This window comes from Sturnus vulgaris, chromosome 7 (assembly GCF_052056855.1).
Source record: "Sturnus vulgaris isolate bStuVul1 chromosome 7, bStuVul1.hap1, whole genome shotgun sequence".
Lineage (NCBI taxonomy): Eukaryota > Metazoa > Chordata > Aves > Passeriformes > Sturnidae > Sturnus > Sturnus vulgaris.
The window spans coordinates 31390127-31412717 of NC_142249.1; the positions used below are offsets into that span (position 1 = coordinate 31390127).

At 41.1% G+C, this 22591-nt stretch overlaps 1 protein-coding gene across 1 annotated transcript in view; it reads left to right on the forward strand.

Annotated features, from left to right (window-relative positions):
• The window catches only part of PDIA5 (protein disulfide isomerase family A member 5), a 97505-nt gene extending 85912 nt beyond the window's left edge, over positions 1–11593 (forward strand). Inside the window, exons 16-17 of the mRNA XM_014871768.2 lie at positions 7723–7857; positions 10336–11593. Coding sequence (XP_014727254.2) covers positions 7723–7857; positions 10336–10416 — 216 coding nt within the window. The 3' untranslated portion in view covers positions 10417–11593. The remainder of the gene's footprint in view (positions 1–7722; positions 7858–10335) is intronic.
• Positions 11594–22591: the final 10998 nt, after the last annotated feature.

Genomic DNA, 22591 nt, shown 5'->3' on the forward strand with positions numbered 1-22591 from the left:
ATTTTTGTAATTTTTTTTCTTTTCCTCTCATCTGTTCTGTAACTCACAGAAAATGCATCAGATTGACAAGAAACAAATCGTTCTTGTATCACTGACTGCATAAATTAGGAGTCCATCACGTCTGCCCTCTGCCACACAGAAGATTCATAGGCATGCAGCTTATAGTTCTCCTGCTGCTGTAAATTAGTTTGCTCAGATGCCTTTTGGTTACTTCTTTGTTTCCAAGATCTCTGAGAAAGTATCCTTGTTTTCCCACTTTTCTGGTAGTTCCCAACGAAGCCTCTCTTTCCTAAACTCATTAAAATTTCAGTCAGAGGAGGTGAAACAAATGTACCAAACAACGTGAAACTTGCTTATTAGAGCCCCAGGATGTATTAACAAGCAATCTGAATCATGGCACATTTAGTTGGACAGGGTGGTGGTGGGAAATGCAGGCCTGGGAAGCTTTTCCTTCAGACTGCAGGTTATGAAAGGACTCCAAGAGCAGAGCAGTGATTGACGGTTGCAACTCTTGACTTCAGTTTAAGGTTGAAGTGGGGAGATATAAAATGTAATGAGTTGGAACAGGAGAGCCAGTAGGGAATATTAAGGCTGGTACAGTTTTAAAGAGGTGTGTGCAGTTAGGGAGAATGATGTTATTCCACCCCAATGACTTATGAAAGTGCCAGGGATTGATTATGTTGGGAGCCCCTATTTAATTGTGTACAGCTATAACCTGCCAAGGTGCTTCCTGCTGCCAGTTTGTGCCATTGTGGAAACGAAAACAAACCTGGTTTAGACTTTAGAAGGGCACATTATTGCTGCTCCCACAAGCAGCACAGGTCATATTCCCATGTTTAAAACTTGGACTGAGCCTTCAAATTAATTTGTAGTTCTGTAGGGTTTCAAACTTCGGTAAAATCATTGCTTACGAGAAAGGAAGTAATTATTCTTTCAAAAACAGGGCAAGATTACTGAGTTTCATTTTAAGTAGTACATTCTTTCACTACTTTATTTCTATGGTAGTGTCCTTTTTTTCCCCTGGAGAAAAGTTTTTCACTTAACAGAGTATTTTAGTATTTAAACTGTATCTTCTTCTTAAAAGAAGGGTCTTTTAATTAAACATTAATCCTGCAGAAGCCAAAGAAGAATCAAAAACATTCCAGCCTTGAATTGGTTATAAATGGTATCTTAAAAGGTATCCTTTGGGAGACTTTGAATCTTTACATTGGAATTTTGAAGATGAGCAGAGCTTGAAGCTGTTAAGTACGTGTCTCTGGCTCTGCAGACTGACTGCAAGGGGGTGGTTCTGGCGCAGAAGCCCCCCTCCCCCGGGGCTGTGTGTAGTGCTCTGTACTTTTTCATCATCTGCACTGCTGGAGTTGGAGTTTAAAAATGCACTGCTTGGAACATTGGCCCTGAATGTCAGCTCTCATTGGCCATATCACTGCTGGTGGTTTTAGCCAGAATCCCCAGCCTGCTCGCTGGCCTGGGGCAGTCCTGGGGCTGCTGCAAAACACGGGCCACAAACCAGAGCCTCCAGTCTTTCCATCTTCCTGGAGAAACTCGGTGCCAGTAGGACCAGATCAGTGGAGAGGCTACTCCAGTAGCAGTGAGCGTATTATTTCAGTTATTTAAAAGAAAAAGAAGCTGGGGGGGGAAAGCCATCTGGAGCATTCTTAGCGTGGGGTGCTGTGGCCTCAGCACACAGCTGCCAGGGGAAAGCCTTTGGCCAGTGCCCCACAGCTCAAGTTCTGGCAGTGACCACGGAACGTCAGAAAATGCAAATGTGAGGGCTGTCACTCAGCTGAACAGATTGAAGAGCAGGAGGCCATGTTCAGGAACTGCTCCACAGTCTCTCTTGAAAACTAAATCTTTAAAAAATCTGCCTTCTGCCTTTTGGCTGATCCTAAAGCTCAGCTTGAAGGAACTGATTTGTGATGTTCCAGCTTGTATTTGCTGAAGGAAAGCTCTTGACTGTTCAAGGCCTCTCAGTAACAAAACTCTGGCACTAGTGCAAAGGGGCTACTCTTTGACCAATCTTCCCATTTTCACAGGAGACTGTTCCTGTACAAATGCATTGACCCAAATCAGAACACCATAGCCGGGTTCTAGTGAGTTCCCACAGAAACAGCTGTGGCAGCAATTGCTGGAAAGGATGCAGCAAATGGGGTGAGCTGGGGTGTTAGTGGGTCTAGTCAGCAGTGAAACTGGTGGGTCCTCAATGTGTATTGTGAATCACAGTTTAAAATTGTTATACCAACAAAATGATTGTACAGAGTTATGCAAATTAGTTAATATTTTAGTTTGGCAAGGAATTTGATCTCTGTTTGCTTAAAAAGCATGTGCTGAATTTCTTTTTGATTAGACTCATTAAATACGATGTTAGCACTGTATGTCATGTTGTATTAATGGATGTCCCCTTTGCAAAATAGGCCTGCTTTGAGAACAACTGATGAACTGCACCTCCTGTAATGATGCCATGCCACATCTGGGCAGCTAATAATGACTCTCCCATTTGCAAGGCCTTTCACTTTGAGAACGGTAGCTGAATTGCAACAAGCTTTAGCAGACCAGTCCCTAACTGCTGTTAAGATCAAGAACAGGTGATATAAATAGAAACCTATGGAGTAAGCATAGGGAAGAATGCATATCTGTCTTATTTATAGGTGCTTTTAAGACATTTGGCAACAACAGACTTTTTTACTAGTAATCAGGTAATTGTCATTTGGAATTGATTATACTTTTAAAATGTTGTTTGGAAGCATTTATTTCCACGCTGCAATTTTGGTTTTACTTTTTTTAAGTTTATCAAATATCATTCCTCTCTCAAATCAATATTCAGTTAGCTATTCACTTCCATTTTCATAACAGAAGTCAATATTAGCTCTAGCAGAGATTTATTTTCTTGAATCAATAAACCAGTGTGTGGCAGTACATATTTTAACAGGAGCTAGGATTGCAGGGGGTTATTTTTACTATATCATCATGTGGTGACTGGGAGGCAAACTGTTAAAAAGAAAGCTTTAAGAACAGAAAGGAGGAGTTACCTGGAAGGTCAAGGGATTCCACTTTCAATTTTCTACACATCTGTTTGAACCGTTGAATGTAATTGTGTTTCTTACCTGTAAGATCCCTCTAGAGCAAAAAGTTGCTTCATAATTCTGTTGGAAGGGAACTGTGATTTCTGATGTATGATTAGATTATACTGCTAGTACTTCTTTTTCCTTCTAACACTTAGTAACAAAATAAGGCATCACCCTTCTGTTACATTTGGAGCACCTGGAGATCAGTGGTCACATTTTTGGCATAGCTCCACTTCTATTGAAGCACCTAAATGAAAAGTTCTGGTTTTTGCAACAGCTCAGCTTTTGTGATCAGTCCTCTTCTTCTGAAAAATATGCCGTGCTCTATTTCCTCAGAGCTCTTCAGAGCTGCTCATACACTGCTCACAGTCTATTGCCATGCTGAGTTAAGTTTGCAACTCTGTAGTTAAGCTCCCAGTTTTTTGGTAGAACCATGAAACGTCGTGGGATTCATTTTTCAAATAAAGATATTGTCCTGTCCTAGATGTTTCTAGACTCGTATTAACCTACCCTGACTATGAAGAAATGCATACTTATTTGGTGGGTTATTGTTGTTGCTGTTTTTATCATAATTGTGCATTACTGTACATACTCACCTGATACTATTAATTATTATAGAGTGCATACCAGTTGTGAGGAGCTACTCGTAAAATTAAGAAAGTTGGATGTACTCCAAGAAACTTCCTTTGGGGTCCAGAGTCTCTGATTGATTATCTTTTCATTTGATAACATTTCTGTTCCTGCTACAGCTACTGAACAAGCTGGTCATAGACCTGAACAGCATTGGCCCTGGAGAAAGGACTTGTATATGTGATGTATTGTCAATACCTCAGGCAACAGAGCTTTGGGTTATAAAGAATCCATAATCCTGTGGAGTTTTGTGCATGTTGCAGATATAGCACTTGCAGCTTTTTCTCCCTGAAATGTTTTTTCAGTGGATTTCCCCCTCTGGTTAGAAGAAAGCTCAAGAAATTAAATTTTAGTCCTAACAATCAAAATCTCCATAAAATCAGTCTTGCCTTCTGAAAGCTGTTACACTGGATTATTCCATAATGGACACACACACACATACACACACATAAAAGTTAGACCAGTGTTAGCAGAGTTTCTTTCTCTCACAGATTTTTTGAGGGTTTTTCTGTCTTGATGAGGGGGAATTTGTGAGTGATGGTGCCAAGTGTCTTGGCTCCTGGACACCTATTACAGATGTCTTATGCTTAACATGTCTACAGTTTCTGGTTGAAAAAACCTAGTGGGTTTACAGGTCAAAGCATCTAGATCTTGCTAAGCTGTACTCTCCAGTGCACGTCTGTGTAACTTGTTGCTGGTAGTCAAATACGCAGATCAGTTCTGAGTGGAATATTCCCCAGAAGTCTTTAACCACATTCTGAGAGAGATTTTTTGGGTTGTTATTTTGCCTGACTCAGTTTCCTTCTTTAGTGAGGCAGAAAAGCTGACTGTTGCTAAGGGTTGAGAATAAGGGGAAACTTTCCCTACAGTATATCACTGCTCACTTGAGCCAGGATTCTGTATCTTTTTACATGCAGGAATTCACTCTGGTAGGACACACCTCTATCAGCAGTGCAGCTCAGTATTCACAGTCCATGAAAACACAAACAGAAAGAAGCAAAGGGCATCAGTGGTATTTGCTGAAATTCTGGTGTGTGTCAGAGTTCAGCTGTCTGGAGTTCAGCTGATGGAATAGAGATGAGAATTGGTCCTCAGTCCAGAAGTGTGCCTTGCTACAAAGTGATGTTTTCCAGCATTACTTTTCTCTCAGTGCACTATATTTGATCTTCCGCTGTGAGACAGACAAGACAATTAGGACTGTGATGCTATGATAATGAGTGCACAGAGATGGTAGCAACCTCTATATTTAGGCTGCCTTAACATTTCCACTCTAAAGTAATCACTCATGCTCTCCTAAGTACTCTTACTCAGCCACTGTTGGCAGCAGGCATTGAAATGCAGCCTCAGATACAGTCTTGGGAATTAGATGTTCCTCTATGAAATTTTGCTCACGTCTGTATGAGTTACAAGGCTTTTGAAAATCACTGTTCCTCTTCTCTCACTGGCTGTAAAAATAACCAAACGTGTGTGTTCTGAAGAGCTGGGTTCAAAATGGTATTTGCAGTGGTGGGGCTGTGTGGGAGCTTGCATGAGGGGCACTGCAGGGAGGACAGACCATGGACATGTCCCCCAGATGCTATTCCAGATGTGCCATTAGACCTGTTGGATTAGACACAGCACTGGGCTCTTATGGCTGCCATGGACAGCCTTAGACTGGGATCTGTGTGTGCACAGCTAATGCACAGATGGGCCAGCTTAGGTTTCCATGTGCTGTAGAGGAGAGCTGTGTCTCAAGGACACTGCTGAGCGTTTCTGTCAGAAGCCACCTCTAACGTCCATCAGTCATCTGCTCTGAGGCAGCGGGTGAAGATGTTCTGAGCAAGGTTGACAGTGGCTTGTAGCATTGCACTCCTGCACTGCACCTTCTCCTCACTGGGGCTGTTCTCACAAAAGCCTTTTGTAAATTAAATTGGACACTCCAGCTGGTACCAGTTCCGGTATTTCGAGAGATACAGATAAAGAGAATTTCTCTTCCTTCTTCCCTCTTTCCAGTACTAAAAACGAATTTTCTTAATCTCTAAGACACTAAGAACAGATGGACCATCAGTCACAACAGTTTCATGTCTCAAACCAGCTACTAAGATCTGGATGAGCACATGCATACCTTCCCCTTTTTCTGTCTGTAATCTGTCCCTGTGTGATATTTACAGCAGCGAGAAAAAAGATTATTTTATTTATTCTTCTGATTTTTAGGAAATCAGGACTTCTAGTCTTCTTTCTACCTTCATGCTGTGTCATGAAATAAATGTTTGTCTCCATTCTAAGCTTTTCTGTACACAGAAGTAGCCAACAGAGCTCTAAATTTTGGCTGGCTGCTAAGGTTAGGAAGGCAAAAATACTTAGATGAAACTCTTTTGCAGTTTATTATTTCTAACCTTTCATTAAAATTGGCCCTGAATGTGTATAGGAGTCTTCGTGTTTACAAAAAGAAAAAGGGATCATGCATGTTTTTAACAGCTCTCAAGAGTCCTGGTTCTGTAAAAGCCTTATTAATGTTTAAAATCAGAAACCAGATATTTAGGGTAAGAGCACTGTTCACTTTATCTAGTACTTTCCACTTGAAGACAGACCAAGCGAGATAATACTGAGTATTGTCTTGTCAGGCTTTCAAAGCCGAAACAAAACAAGCAAATTAACTGAAGTTGGCTTTGCCAATCTCTTTAGTTACTGCTAGGATAATGAGATCAGGTTTTCTCATTTTGACAGTGTCACCATGAAACAGGAGGGCTTTGTGGAATATTAAGTGATCTTTTAATTATGGAAGAACAGTTCAACTGCAACCCTAAAGTCATGCCAGCGAAAGGTATTTTGATCAGCTGTTTGAAGGAGCCTTGTGGAAGGGAAATTTCAAATTAAGATGTGTCTGCTGTGAAATTCACACTCGATAAATTGTAACCCACAAAAAAGTTGCAAAAAGTCATTCCTCTAATTTGCTTGGTTTCTTTACATAGGTTGTACTTTAACATGCTTGCCCTTCAGCAGGGATTGGCTCGGGCTGTGAAGGCAGAGCTTATGTGAGCAGCCTGCATTCAGAGCCCAGACTGCTGCTCACAGGAACAGTCAGGGTGAAATCACAGCACAGGGCTCAGTTGCTTTGAGTAGAAGCCTATGAATTACATTTTGTTTCAGCATCAGAACTGTTAAGGGCAGCCCCTTCTCAATACTTCACAGAGTAAGGACTTGAATGTTTGGAGCTGCTGCTCGGGAGCTGTGAGGAAGCAGGCAGGGACTGAGGGTGTTGCTCCACTGTCAATAGGCTGAAACTGTGACAGGCTCTTTCCTGCTCAGGGTTTGTCTGTGTGACAGTAGCATCTAGAGGTTTCAAAAGGAATTAAAGCCCACTTTGCTAATGGCTGCATATAATGTACAGTCCTGGAAGAAGACAGGAAAGGAAATACAAACCCAGGCTGAAATTGTAAGCAAGCAACCTTTTTCTCAATGTGCAGTGCTTGGTAGAAAATTCTCTGGCCTCTCTCCCATCCCCATTTGACCTTGGAAGAACTGCATGGAGTTTGGAAAAGCTATTTGGAGTAGAAATCAATCTGTGAATAGGCTGCATAAGTGACCAGCCATGTGTGGTAACTTTTCTGAGCGTTAGCCATGCCACAGGAATGAGTTGGGTTAGGTGGGTCGTTACCGTCACCAAAGCCACTCTCACTGTTCATCACTTAAAACCAAAGTGGAGGAAAAATGTTGCAGCATGACAGAGCTGTGACCACTGTGCCTGGATTTGGTTTTATTAATCCAGCCTCTGGGTCTCCTGTTTGGAGTCCAATGCAGAGCTCAGTGGGAAGGCTGTGAAGGTGATTTTCTGCTCTGTGAGCTGAACGTGCCGTGCAGCTGCACAGGCCAGGTGATGACCATCCTCTGCTCTCCCTCCACAGCTGAGCCCTTACAGAAGCACGTTTGCATGTTTGGCAGAAGACTTGAGTCTCTTCCAGTGCTAAGGCTAACCTGCAGCAGCATCACCATGAAATGGGTTCTTGCTTTGTCCTCTCCTGCCTCAATGTGATGTCTTGTGTTTCAGATCGCCTATGCTGCAGTGGACTGTGCCAAAGGACAGAATCATGACCTGTGTAAGCAGGAGGGGGTTGATGGCTACCCCACCTTCAACTATTACAACTATGGGAAATTTGTGGAAAAATATACTGGAGATCGAGGGGTAAGTGAAAGCAAGAGTCATCACCTGGTTCAGGGAGGAAGTCTGCTGTGCCTGTCCTGCCTTGCAAATGAAAACTGCAGAGTGAATTTTTACCATGCCTCTGTTGCTGTCTTACATGGATGAATCATAGTGTACCACACCCCTGTACATCTCTGCATTAGGAACACTCTTGGTCTATTTTTAGGAACATGAGAAGAGGAAAAAGGATTAGATTTGGTAATACTCTTTGTATATTTTATTCTTTAAGCTGAAGTCTGGGAGGGAATTTGGACTGAGTGAAAGGGAAGGGTTTATTGCATGTGCTGCTGGCAGAAATGGCAGAAAATACAGGACTTAACTCCTGTCAGTTCTGGATCACATGGATACTGCAAACATGTTACAGGTCCACCAGGCTGCCAAATGGTGACAGACCATTGGTTTTATAGTCAGGACAAAGCTGGCCTTTGGAGACTAGAGGAAAGTAAATATCTCATTTGCTCTGAATCAGATTCACTCCTGGCACTCAGGATGGGAAGACAAATCGTGCCATCTACCCCTGGGCTGAAGTTTCATTCTTTTGTCCTGCTGTGGCCAGCTAATTATATGCTGTGAGTGCAAGAAATAGGGGCAGAAATGGCACAATGCCTTCAGTGGTTGTAAAGTGCCTGAAAATAAGGAAGCAATTCAATTATTTGTGGGCTGCCTTTGTTGTAACCTCCTAGAGGGAGGTTACTCCTCAGCAGCCATTGATTGCCTGGGGTCTGCAAGAAAAACTTGGGGTCTTTGAGCCATGCAGTGATTTTGAAAAAAGATTCTTGCCTGAAAGTTATTGCTGCTGTTAGAGCTCAGAAAATTATATAGAATCATGAATTTAAATGCCAGGTTCTGACGTTCTCTGTTAGTTAAGATCTTGGGGAAGTCTTCATGGAGCTTCGCCTCCCACTTTTCTTCAGTGTACTTGGACTCCACTAATTATCATTTCATGGTGCTGATCCAGCCGTTGTTATGGATACAATGTTTAGTTCCAATTCTGGATCTTTTCTTAAAAGTAAAGACAGGTGCTGTGGCCAACAATTGAAGTAAGATTTCAGCCGCAGTTTTTGCATCTCTAACCCATTCTTAGAGAAACGATATATGAAAGGAAGGATCTGTGGTGGCTGATAAAAAGAATTTATATCCAATACAGGAGTGCTCTGAGGTCACAGGAGTTAGGAGATATTTATCCATTTGGTGGAAAGTGGACTAACAAATCCCCTATATGCATCCAACCCTTTCTTGGGTAAAAATTTCCTGACAGGAACATCGCAGTCTCTCTGCTGATGGCTGCTCTGTTCCCCTTCCACCTCTCTGGGGACCTATGGTCTTGCACTTGTGCAGCATTGAACTGGGGTTTGTTATCTCCTACTATGGTAATGCTGGAGGCAGTGCTTAGCACAGTGCCTGTCATGGGGGCTGTTGTTTGCCAGATGTCTCCAGGTGACAAACGGCCAAAGCTTGTCACTGCATTTATTTTCAGTGGAAGAACAGTGAATAGTTTTAGAAAAGCTTTTTTTGTTCAGCCTTCTAAAAGCTTTCCAGCCTTGTGGTTTGGGTTTATTTTGTTTTGATGTTCCACAACTTTGTTTTAAGTACTTACTTCTATTAGTTGCTCTCTACCTTTGGTATTTTCCTCCTTCATCGCCAGTTTTGAGTGCTGTGTTCTGTGATTTTTTTAAATGCAAAAATGGTCAGATTGGATGGGAGTAGTGTCACTTGCCCAGAAAACTTCAGTGTTGGGGTACCAGTAGACAGTGTATTGCAACACAGGTGTTCACACTTCCACCCATCTGAGCCTTCTGAAATGCCTGAGAGCTGTGTTCACAGCTTTCCTTGGAAAAGGAAACTGCTGGCATTCAACAGCCTTAAATCATAAGTTGTTGAAATGCAGAGGTTGGCATCTAGACAACCAGGTTTGAAATTCTTGATAATAATTTTAATAGTAACTTGAAAAAAGAAGTTATTTCTATCATTGGTATGTTTGGAGAAGGAGGAAAATCGTGATCAAAACTGTTAGAGGATGAGTGGCGAATGTGTGTATAGTCAACAAACAATCCAGTAACTGCTTTTAAAATGACATAAACAGCATACAAAGGCAGCTTGAAAATGCCTTTTGAGTGTTTTCAACAAAAAGGCATCAATGACACTCCTAGTGACAGATTTTACTTTGTCCTGTGAGTTTTAGAGACTTCTTCTCTGTGTCCCATCTCTTCAAAATTTGACATGTGGGAGGTGCATGATATTTTCCCCTTGAAGTGGAGCAGCACTCGACCAGAGCATGGCACAATGAGGCAATGCAGAAGCAGTAGCTGTTCCCTAGCTTCTATACTGCTGTGAGTTACAGAAACTAAACAACTGCTCCTTAGTTTATATTCTGCTGGGATACAGAAGCTCAAAGTGTTCTTGATGCTTTTTGCTTTGTTGGTAAAAATATGACCCATATTTTTCTTCCTTCAAAACCAGGAGTCTGGATTCACCACTTTCATGCGAACCCTGAGAGAAAGAGATCATGAAAGAGTAGGAAAGAAGAAGGATGAATTATAGTTTATGCCTCAAAAGAAGCTTTCCGCTGCACTGTGAATGGTTCCAGGTCTTTTGTTGATGCACCTGAGACTTCACATATTCTCAAGACAGAGACTTTTTTATAAACAGCCATGGCCATTTTGTACAATTTTGAAATAAACTGATACCACTTGATTTTTAAAAGGAAAATAAATTAGAATGTTGCCATAATGTTTTAAAGAAAACTTAGCATTTTCTCTCATGTTGGGAGACTATGCCCACTGACACTCCTATGCAATATTTTTGTAGTCTGTAGTATGTCTGTAGGTGATGTTGTTTGTTAGGGTGAAATTTTTGTTCCGGTATTGCAGTACATATGAAAAACAAAGGGGAGGGGACACAGTTTGGTTTGGGTTTGTTTTGTTATATTTTGTTTTAAATCAGTGCAGAAAAATGGGATTTATAAGACACAGATTTATTCAAATGAAGTTTTACATTCTTGTGAAATAGTTACGTGTTCTTGACTTAGATTTGGGGGGAACAATTTTAAGGTGCTCAGGGATAAATAAGGTATCTGAGTTAATGAAGACATTAACATTGACCAGTCCAGATCTGTTAATTTCATTTAAGCCTCTCTGGTTTATAAATCGGAACTGTTTACATACCTTTATAAAATGTATTGAGTGAATTAAACCATGCATTAAAAATCAGCAGAGCATGGGTGAAATCAGATTAAACCCTCCTGCTTTGGCATCAATATTGTCAATGTATCTGTAAGTTATGGGAGGAATGACTATCTTATAGGGGTACATGGTTACTCTTATAGGGTACACAGTTTCCCTTCAAGTTATGATTGGGTCAGATCAAATATGTCTTGTAAAGTGTTAATGTTCAACTGTTTTGAGAAATGCATAATACTAAATGCATAATACTTCTGGTAATGCAGTAATTGTGTGTATTACCTGTTCACATTCCAAAAGCTTATCTGCATTTGTAGGAGGGATTTTTCCTTTTTGCTCCTTAAGGAGTTGCACAAACAATCTCTCTCTGACAGTCATCACTGTAAAACCTGTATCAGCAGCAGTTGAAATGTGTTACACTTTTGATGCTTAAACAAAAAAAAGAGTTGATCTGGAGGTACTTCTGTCTTTGCAGGAGGGGAGAGGGAGGGGCAGGAAGTTGTGATTCACTTTGAACTAAAAATAAATTTTAAAAAGGACAAGTATTTTTATCATTAATCAGCCTTGTTCAGCTTCTTCCCCACTGGGTGAATGACCACAGCTGGTGGTGACTTAGGAAGAGCCCGTGGCTGGAACATCCCAGCTTTGGGAGTGCTGGGCAGCACTGAAGGTGTGTGGTGGTGTGAGGGTCAAACTCTCTGCCCTGGCACTCCAGGGGACACAAAACAACTTCTCACAGCAGAGAGCTGTGTCCTGGGTCTGAAATGTTCCTCCTGCTCCTCAGTCTGCCCGTCTGGTTTTCTTCTAGTTCAAATCTGCAGGCTATGCTGAGGGGCTGCTCAGGAGGTGAATGGCATCTTACCTCCCTCCTGGGTATTTTTTCCTTCTCTCTCTTGTCTAATTAATGGCACTGTATGTTTGGCACTGTTAAGCTGCCGAAGCCATTAGTGAGTATTGTGGAATACCAGTAGCCTGATTGGCCTTGTATGGTAGCCAGCTTGTTAACCATGACATCAATTGGAATAGCCATGGAGCTGTGCCAAGTGTCTTCTCTTATTAGGCACCTGATGAGCCTCTTCTCCCAAAAAAATCAGCTGCCTGATAGTACATAATATCATAGTGTAAAAGTAGCTTAATTTATGAAGACTCTTACTCTGTTTTTTTCCCCTTTCAATTAGCACAGTTACTTATGTTGTGTATAGCACTTTTGCAGAAGATCATGGTAATTCTTTATTTCAAGCTATCCTCATAAGTAGCAGGCACTCCATCCTGCATTTAGGAAACAATACATATTGATGCCATTTGATCTCAAACAGGAATTCTTCTGCTTTTAGCAAACTATCAAATATGATCAGTCCAGAACTTGCTGTTGTGTCTCTTTTGATCTCAGACTCAAAGCATGACTCAAACAAACTAAGTAGCTGGCACTAATGAAATACAGCTCCCAGAAAATGTTGAGCATTTCTGTGCATAGGCTGTACCTATGTTTGTGCTAATTGGTGAGAAAAGTAGATTTCTTCAAAAATAAGAAAGAAAAAAATGATAGCTTGCCAATGCTGACTTCACTAGTCAGGATCATTCTGAATTATAGGCTTTAGCAAATGTTTAGGATAAGACAATTGCACACTGTGCTTCAGACCAGTAATTCCTTACAGCTGGTTACACCACAATAAAACTAGGAATTCTCATTTTTCCCTTCAGTCTTTTGTCAGTTCCTTCTTGGACTTGGACATTCATTTTTTCTTGGCTAAAGAAAAAATGTGTTGTGCATGTGTTAATGCACAAATATAAAATATTTGAGAATAATTTACCTTCTGTTACGGGGTCATGACTCATCTGGTTTATGGTCTGAATGGTTTTTGAAAAATACTGTTTTGAACACCATAAATGATTATATCAGATGGCTGACAAAAGCCTTAGTTACTGTGAACTAGAGTGTACCAGGATCTCGGAGCTTTGCTTTCAAGCCTTTTTAATTAGTAGGCCAGGTCTGAATATCAGTCACACTGTTTTAGTTCTGTTGCTTCCAGTAAAGCAAAAGTTGGTGTTTATATTTGCTAGTGAAGTCAGTTTATGTTTATATTCACATCAGTCACGTTGAAATTGAAATATGTTGTTATTTTCTACAAACTCCAAATGAAAAATAGATGTAAGATCTCTTATTTTCTGTATTTAAATGGTTGTTCATTTCACACACTCAGACTTCCCAGCCTGTTGCAGTAGATGCGTAGCCCAGGCGTTCATAATCACACAGGAATTTCTGCTGTGGTTAAAAGTGAGTAATCTGGGCTTTCAAGTCATGAATCATTTATCAGCAAGAAACTTAATTGCTGATAACAAATGGTTTGCAGTGAATCAGAGATTCTGCTCTTGCAATTACGGGTTTGGTCTTTCAGTCTTTTAAAGGTGTGATTCAAAGGTCTTGGACATCCGCTACATAGTTAACCCTAAGACGATTAAATCTTATCGAGGAAGGGTAAAACATGTACACAGCAGAGAGGCTGAGCAAGGACTGTGCATCACTTTGTTCCCTAGTGTTGGCTTAAACAAGATATAAATAGCCCACAGGGCTGTTTTAGCCCTGCTGTGTGGTTGGACCAAGAGATGAAGGGCAGCAGGGCCAAGCATTTTGTGCATACTGGAAGCTGGAGAGGAAATGGGTTTCCCATCTAATGAAAGAGCCCAAGATGTTTCATCCAGGAAAAGGAGGGAAAAGTTCCCAGGAGAGTGAATGCTCTGGGATATGGCAAACATAAGTTGGGAGTCCCAAGATGAGCATAAGCTTCTATCCCAGCCCCTGCAACCTCAGAGAATGATTTGGCTTTGTTGTAATCCATCTATCTCTGACCCAGTAACTATGCCCTTACTTGTTCAAACCAGAGCAACTCCTCCAAAAGAGACTGGAAGAGACTTGCTTTCCAATCTGAGTCAAGAAAAGCAGCCTAACAAATCTCCATTTCCTCTTTCCTCCTCCTGTAAAATTGCATTTTGGATCTGACAGTCATGTTGACCCCCAAGCCTCTCCTAAATAGTTGCAGTTGTGTGAAAAAGCCTTGGGAATTTTTCTAAACTCCCTTTAAGACCAAAGTAAGTCCCCAAATCTTGCTAACTTAAAATCCTTTCGATAGGCATCGGCAAAGATAGATTGATGTTACTGCTGAAAAAAGATTAGAGAGGTAAGGTCTATGTTGTTGCAGTATTTAAATTGGGAGTAAAAAAGCAGATAAAACTCCCATCATGAGTAAGCTCTAAGAGAATGCTTCAGAGAATCTTGTTTCAGATGAAATTGCTTTATGAGTGATTTTGATTTTAGAGGCAAACTGCTTTTCAAAAGAAAAGTCAAGACCTGGTGACATAGCCTACAGATGTTTTGTCTGTTTGCCTTTTAAAAAATAAAAATCAGAATCACTCTCCATATTCTTGATAGTGTTATATTACAAGAAAGAAACATTGCCTACATGGATTTCCTAGAATAACACTGAACCCCTGCCAACTGCGTTTTACAAACTATGAAACAAGCTATTTGCTCCAAACGACACTCGAGGGAGTGGGGACTGCTGCCCACGTGCACCTCGTTTTAATTTAATAGCTTACTTTATTGTGATTGGGTCTGTAATGGAACACTGGGACTGCAGAAGTAAATTTGGAAAACTGAGAGGTGGGGGGAAAGTCAGCTTTTATCAGCAGGTGTTGAGCACTGTAGCCAAACGCTGGCATTTCCTTTGCCTTTGGCAGCCCAGCATCGCCGAGCGTTCCATGGCTCTGCAGGAACCACAAGAGTGCAGCCCTTTGGCTAATCCCGTTGTGTACATTACTGCTCTGTGCTGGAACTGATTGGAAACCAGAATTTTTCCCATTAGTTTCTTTGACTGATCATAAGAAAATGCTATGTTTTTGCTGCACATCTTGCTTTTATTTACAGAGTGAGGAAGGAGGATACCTGGGTGTCTACAAAGGAAATGAAGCCAAATGCCATTTTTTCTGCTGGCAGCCAGGATTCCTGGGAACTGACCATTGCTGCTGAACTACTCCCTGCAAAGCACTGTTGACTGGCTTGGCTTTTGCAACGTTTTGGAAGGTACTGTGTAATGCAATATTGCAAAAAATCTCAGTATCCAAGGCAGCTATTTCCAACCTCTGGTTTCCGAGGAGTTAAGCTTAAGTGTAAACGCTATTCATCAGCCCAGTGTAGTTGGTTTTGAGATAGAAAAAAAGATGGTCTGTTAGCCCAATATTTAGGAAATCACAGCTCTAATGCAGGCCCATAGGATGTTTGGGTGTTTCCACACAGCTGCCCTGGTCCTTGGTTTGTAAGGTTCCTGCCCCTGGAAGTCATGTCCTCCTGCCCAGAGCACTCGGCACTGCTGCAGGGAGACAGCGCTCCTTAAGGAACAGTTATTCTGTGTTTGCTTAGAAAGCATAATAGTGCTAATTATTCTCATTAGCTTTGAGCCACTAATAAATTATCTTTCCTATTGCTCTTCCATCACTCAGTAATGAGAACCATTTAGCCAGATTTTGCAGATACTGCTTGCTCCCTCTCTACAGCATGATTCCCTGCAAGCATTCATCATAGGAAAAGAGCTACGTGAACAAAATCTTTTCAAATTAGTCTCTGGTGCCCCAGTTAAGTGGGTGTCTACATCGCAGGCATGCAGAAGAGCCTGCTTCATTAATATGTGCAATTCTGCATGAGCTGATTAGCTCTTGCAGCTCATTTGATAGCAAATGTGTAAATCCGTCACACTCAAATGCCAAATATGTGCACAGCTAAATTATGGAGAAGTAAGAAACTGCAAGAGTTGTGAGTCTTTATTTGGAAAAAGAGGTCCTTATCCCATGCATTAAATTGGAGCTCTGGGTTTATCTAGAGCATTTGTCACTCCTCTGCTTTGTCATTTTACTGCTGGCAAAATGAATAATTCCTCGTGCTGTGTTGTTGGTCCTTTCAGAATGCGTGGGTGTTTAATTTGGTGCCCAGCATTTGTAACAGACACCTGGGATCCAGCCTGAGTTCCCACAAGACAATAGTCACAGCACAATGCCATCTTCTTCGTGCAGGACAGGAAACCAAATAAATAATTTCCAACTATGTATTATTAATAATGCAGTTACCATCACTTCTCTTGTTCTTTTTTGTTTGTAAAAATCTTTTGAAGAAAAGGAGAGGGATGAAGTTAGTTCTTTTTAACGTCAATGTTTTTTAGCCAGGGCAGTGCTGCACAGTGTAATTAATGTCGTGGTGCATCTGCCAGCACAAGGGAAGCACTAACGAGTGTCACCTGTCAGCACGGAGGGGTTGGTCTGCTGCTGCAATACAAGTGCCCTCGGCCAGTTATTCTGGGACCAAAGAAGGAAACTGGCCTTAAGAGCTCCTAATTTATGCATGTTTTTCCTCCTCTCCATGCCAAGTAGCTGCAGAGCCAGCCCAGCCTCAGGGCCTGGACATACCAGCTCAGGGCAGCCAAGCACCCTCTGTTTTATTTTCTCTCAGCACGCAGAGAAATCGCAGTGTGAACCCAGCCTGACCTCCAACATATTTTGGCATTACCTTCTGGGCATACAGGCTGGGGGGGAAAAAGCTTCCCACTTCCCAAAAGTTCTGGCGTGGGAAGCTGTCTTTCTCCAAGCTGAGCATAAACTCTTCAGGGAGCATTTCCTAGGAAAATGTGCAGCACAGTAATGGATCTCCAATCCTGTAGCCTCCAGGATGATGGTGAGGGGGTGCTTTTTCCTGTGCCCCACCCCACAAGCATGGAACAGGATGAGCACATCCAAATTTCATACTGCATCCCCAAATGTGCTGAGGCCTCTCCAAGGGTGTGGGGTTTGCTTACCAAGAAGACAGCTCTGTGTTGGTCTCACCTGCAGTGGGTGCACAGTCCTTCCCAGTGGCAATATGGATGAGAGGCTCTTCCTTTTCCTTTTTCTCTGAGGGACAAGCATCCTTTAAGGCTGACCCAGTGGGAGATGAATGGGGCCACAGGAGAGCTGCTGCAGAAATGCAGAGATGCTGCACAATGCTGCCCAGTTCCATGCAATTCCCTTTGGACTCTGGGGTCCATCATGCCTTCCACCTGCAGTACGCCTCAAAAGCATTGTCACTGCTTACCTTAAACTTAACTCTCTGCCAAACCTTTTCTTAGGCAAAAGAGCAGCACAAGAGGAGGGACTGCAGAAGTCAAAGGCACAGAATTCATTGTGGAATAAAGTCATGTCTCTTTGGCAAGGTACTGTAGTATGAGGTGCATTAGGTATATTTTGGATGTATAATCTTAATTGTTGTTATTGTTTGTGTTGTAGTCCCAAGACCCAGGTCCTCATTATTCTAGATGCTGTACAAATATATAAGAGTCTGTCATGCATGGAAAGGCTTTTATTATGTAAATAGTCAGGTTGGGGAAAAAGAAGTAGTGTTATCTCTGTTCTACAGATGAGGCAGTGAGACGAAAAAATACCCAACAAAGCATTTTGCCCAAGGACACACAAAGTCTGTGGGTCAGCAGTGGACTTGAAATTCAAGTCTTGATTTCATTTCTTACTAGCTCTTCTTTCAATTTGTGTACTGCCCACAACATAATTAAAATTAAGCACAAAGAAGACAACACTCTGTGCAATTTATCTCTATCTGAAACATCCAACACCTCTCAGCCAAATCCTCCCTAACTCTTCTCTGTTTCTTCAAAACCTGTATTTCTGCCATGCCCAACGCCTATGATCGCCGCACAAGTCACTATACATGTTGTCCTCTGATTTTCTGCAACATGTATCAATTAACTATAAAGCTGTTCAGGAAACACCCTGTTGGGTGTGAGGCTGTGTCTCGGTTGGACCAGCCTGCCAAATTTGTATTTCAATCCTTTAAAAAAGTGATACTAACACCATTCAGAGTTAAAAAAGGATGAATATACATTTCTGCTGGGAATATGGAGTCAACCAATCTACAACTGCTGCTCAACACTACCTGCTAGTCAAAATTGTATATTGATGTAAATAACTAATCTGTACCAAAGACAAATAAAACATAGATTTTTCACTGAAAAATCACAATATATTTTGTTTTGTGTAGGCCAATATTTTATGTCAGGCTTTTGGAAAGAATGTGGGAGGAGAGAATTGTAAAATACATGACAGTCACTGGAAAACATTATAAAATGGAACAGGTATTTACCAAGGCTAGATAATATCAAACTAATTCAATACCTTTCTTTGATAGAGTAATTAATTAGCTAGACAAATAAGAGAAATCTGTCTGCCTGGACTTGAATAAAATAGCTGATGAGGAGCTGTGTATAAATTTATATCTCCTGCATGGAAAAGTCTGAGATTTATAGAGGAACTGTGAGGCATACATGGTGTTGGAAGATGAGAAGCTGAACTGTATTGAAAGGGAATTATTCAGAGCTCGTAAACTGTAAGTCTAAAGACTGATTGTTATTATTTTTGTCAGTGACCTATTTGGAAAACAGAGGTGTCTGATTATAAAAATACATTGAACTCACCAAGTTAGGAGGTATCACCAGTGTAGAGAAAGCTCAGACTATCACACAGCAAGAACGGAATATCCTTGAAGAGCAAGGCCACAGAAGCAGTAAGGGAGGTAGCAGCAGACAAAATTCTGCAGGAAACCTCCAATGACACTGAAAGATTTCACATTTCAGTGCAGCATGGGCATGGCAAAGGCAACTGAAACTCTAAAATGCAGTAGGAGACACATTTCTAGCAAAGCAAGGAAAGTATGGACATCCTTGAATAAGATCCTAAAAAGATTTTGTTTGGAATGAAACGCATATTGGAATGAAATGATGTTAAAGAAAGCTGGGTTCTTAATGAAATGGGTACAGCAAAGGGCTGCTAAGAGGAGACTGGAGAACATTTCATGAAAGAGCAGCATGCATAAGGGGCTTGTTTAGCCCAGCAGCTGAAAAGTTGATTACTTTCTGTAAATGCATCAGGTAGGGGGAATATTAAGGGTAGGTCATCTGTGTGTATGAGCAAGTAGGTATAAATTGGCCATGAATAATTTACACTATCACTCAGGTGTTCTTTATTCACCTGCATGGTGAGGGTATAAAAATTACAGGTATGAAACCATACCTAGTTTTTCGTGAAGCTCACAAAATGTATTCAATGGATCATGTGATCCAGTCGCTTGCAGTACCTGGAGACTGGATTTGAATCCAGAAAGTCCTGCCCATCCTGTCTCTTAGTGGGTGTCTATTACATTGAGCCACCACCTTCATCTTATAATGTTATTAGATATTACAGTACCTATAATCTCTTCAGTCCTAAGAAACCTTTCTATCCTTCTGAATTAAATTTCAAATATAACAACCTAACTGTGGATTACAAAGCCATATGTGTTTTCTTTCTTACTCAATAAATTTGTTGTGGTGATTATCATAAACAAAGACATTTCACTAGGGACTAAGAATTCTTTTAATATAAATTATGGTGTTTATGGCACAACTGTACTGACAAATAATGATTTTTTTATTTATTGTAATTGTTCAAATGGCTCCTAATGAAATTTTTGGCCTCATGAATAGTCAACTTGGAATGACTTTCCCTTCTACGAAAATATTTAAATATAAACAAAGTCTGCCAATGCGTTCAATTACAGTCATGCAGGGAACTAAAGGGATTATACTAAGGAGTATATTCATGTGGCTTTTCAGATCAGCTGCTTCTACCAGAAAGGGAATAAAGTAAGCAGAAAAGCCCCAGAGAGAGCCCATCACTGTTGGAATGGCTTGGGACATGATCATCAGAAAAGCTCACTCATGTTATTTCCATAAGCCCATAATGCTTATGGACCTGTAAATAAAAATACATTAACAATACATTGCTTTTCAAACTAATTGAGATGCAGTGTGAAGATTACTTTTCAGAAATAGGATGTTTTTTATGCAGGAGATCATACTGGGCCCTGCTGCAACAAGAGCCATTGGGATAACGCTGTATTTTGTTCTTACATCTGCATTTATTACCAGTGAGAGACTTTCTGTGACATTATGAAGTTGCTTCACTCCTGCAAAGCCCTTGAGAGTTAAATACTAGTGTTCCAGGAAAGAAACTTGTGGGCCCAGCACAGGACCTTAAGACTGAATCAGCAGATGAGGTTTTTAAAAAAGAGAAGCAAGGAAATAAACTGCATATTCTGCTGATCATTTTTATGACCTTGCTCACACTTCTGCTGATGCTGTGTTAGCAAGAACAGTTCATTCCAGTGAGTATAATCCTTGCTCTTGCAGTTATGGACACAGGTTTCTCTAAAACCTCTAAAATCAAATGCAATTTTTTAGAGTGCGAAATTGTTAGAAAGTCATGGGCTTTTAGCCAGTGATTTCAGGAGTCTGATTTGGAGTGTAAAGGCCTCATGATGCAGCTGGGCTGCATTCCACGTGAATTCACTAATTCTACATACCTGTTTTTTCATGGGAATTGACATTACTATCCAAGAAACAGGAATCGTATTAATGGTTGTTAGTCTGGTTTTTAGCTCAAGCCCCAGTTTGAATAATAGAGCCCCCAGCTTCAAGCACCAAACTTTAAGAAAGATATAAGAAAAAAAATGGTACAGAGAAAGCAATAGAATGAGAAACGTGTAGTAAAACAGAAGGGGGGTTTTTGCCTTTTGGGTTTAAAAAAAAAAAATTAAGGCTTTGGGTTTAATTATTAAAAATCAGAGAAGACTTTTATTTTCCCCATAAAAAACAGTTACAAAGTGGATCTGTTATCTGAGATATTCCACAGTTTAATTTGCTGCAAAAAAACCTGAAGTTGAATTTTCCTTTCAGAACTTTACCTTTTTGTTGCTCCTGTGACTCCATTACTTATGAGCACAACTACTGCCAGCTCCTCAAGCTGGATATTTTTCCTTGAGGAAACCTGATTTAAAAGTCATATTTAAATCCAGAGCCTAAGGGTATGTCTTCCCTACCTTTAGTCATCCAAAGCCGAGGTGTATAAATGCAGCTGGACATGTCTGCTCCCTGCAGTGACTGAGGAGAAATAGCAACAAAGAGCTTCTTCACAGAGAGCAATTTCCAGATCACTGAGTTTTGGTGAGGTAAATCCTGTCCTAACTCATCTCTGAGCATTTGCTGTTGGGCTTTGCTTTCAGCTGGCTGATGACACACTTAGTAAGTGCATTGCCTTCTCTATTTTGCTCATGTAGAGGCACCTCACTGGCATTTCTGAGGGGTTTGGCACAGCAGGCACTCCTTTGTCACCCGTCCTTCCCACCCCGCTCTCTCTTCAACCTCTGACACTGTCCACACCTCTCTGTCTCCTCAACTCTCTTCCTCATTCTGAAACACCTCATTCCTTCCTTTGGCCTCCCTTTGCACTGACTGGATTTACTTCTTATGAATCTGTTTTATCTCTGGCTGCAGCTTTCACTAATGCATTCACTGCACGCTGCCCCTTTGACAATGTTTTATGGCTTCCGTGTCTTAGGGGAGTCAATGGGACAAGAAAAAGACACAATTTAAAGTGTAACTGGCTTGTTAGCCATGCAAATTCTTGAATAACAGATATGATTTAAGTTCACCATGAGAGCTGGGAGGGTTGGAGCTGTAACATCACTTCTGACTCTGCCACTACCTCCCTCAAGTGACCTTCTGTGATTTATTTAACCTCTTGGGGCCAGGTTCACCTGAAAATAAAGAATAATGTGTTTTTTCCCCTCCCCTAGGAATCTTAACTAATAGATGTATATACAATACTTGAAATCCTGTTTATGTAAATGCAAAATGCTTATCTTTTTTCTTTAAAACATTACAAAAGGTTAAGAGCATTTTAGGGTTGAAAGATAAACAGTTCAGAAGAACTCGAAAAATTAAAATTACACACGGATGCATTTATCACAAACCTTTAGACAGCCTCTAATTAAGTAATCACTGGTTCTCTGCATTATAGTAGATGCTATCATAAGCTGTTAAACTGTGTAGCAGCTTGTAATACTATGCACTCTGTTTATACAGGATAAGGACTCTCTGGAAATTATTCAGATTAATGTATCATCTTCTGAATGTGTGGTTTACTTGTACATAGTGAGTCAAGATTGAGATGTTCCCATGCTCCACTCTACAAAAGCCTGACTGGGAACAGTTTTTCCTGATAGGCCAACATACTGACTTGCAGATGCTAAGTTGTGTATTCAAACATGAAGATGTTCCATCCCTTGCAAGACCTGTTTGTGTTGCATATCCTTGGCAGATCCTGCCAACAGACAGCTTTCACTGAGAGAAGGATGTTCAGGAAAGGCCCTCCAGGACATCACTTTTTCTCGATCTTTTATGTTCAGAGAAAAACTACCTCACCAAGCAGGTGACCTCTCCTGCTGTGGCCCTCTGCTCACCTGCTCCTTCCTTCCTCTCCCACATCTCCATGCCAGCTCCATCTTCTGACCCTCCTCTTCATCACTTTCCTGTCTCGAGTCTGCTCTAAAAACAATTTTTCCCTTTTTGCCAGTTTCCCCTCTGTTACTCAGCCCCAGAGCCACAGTTACTCTTGTACACCTTGCTTGACTC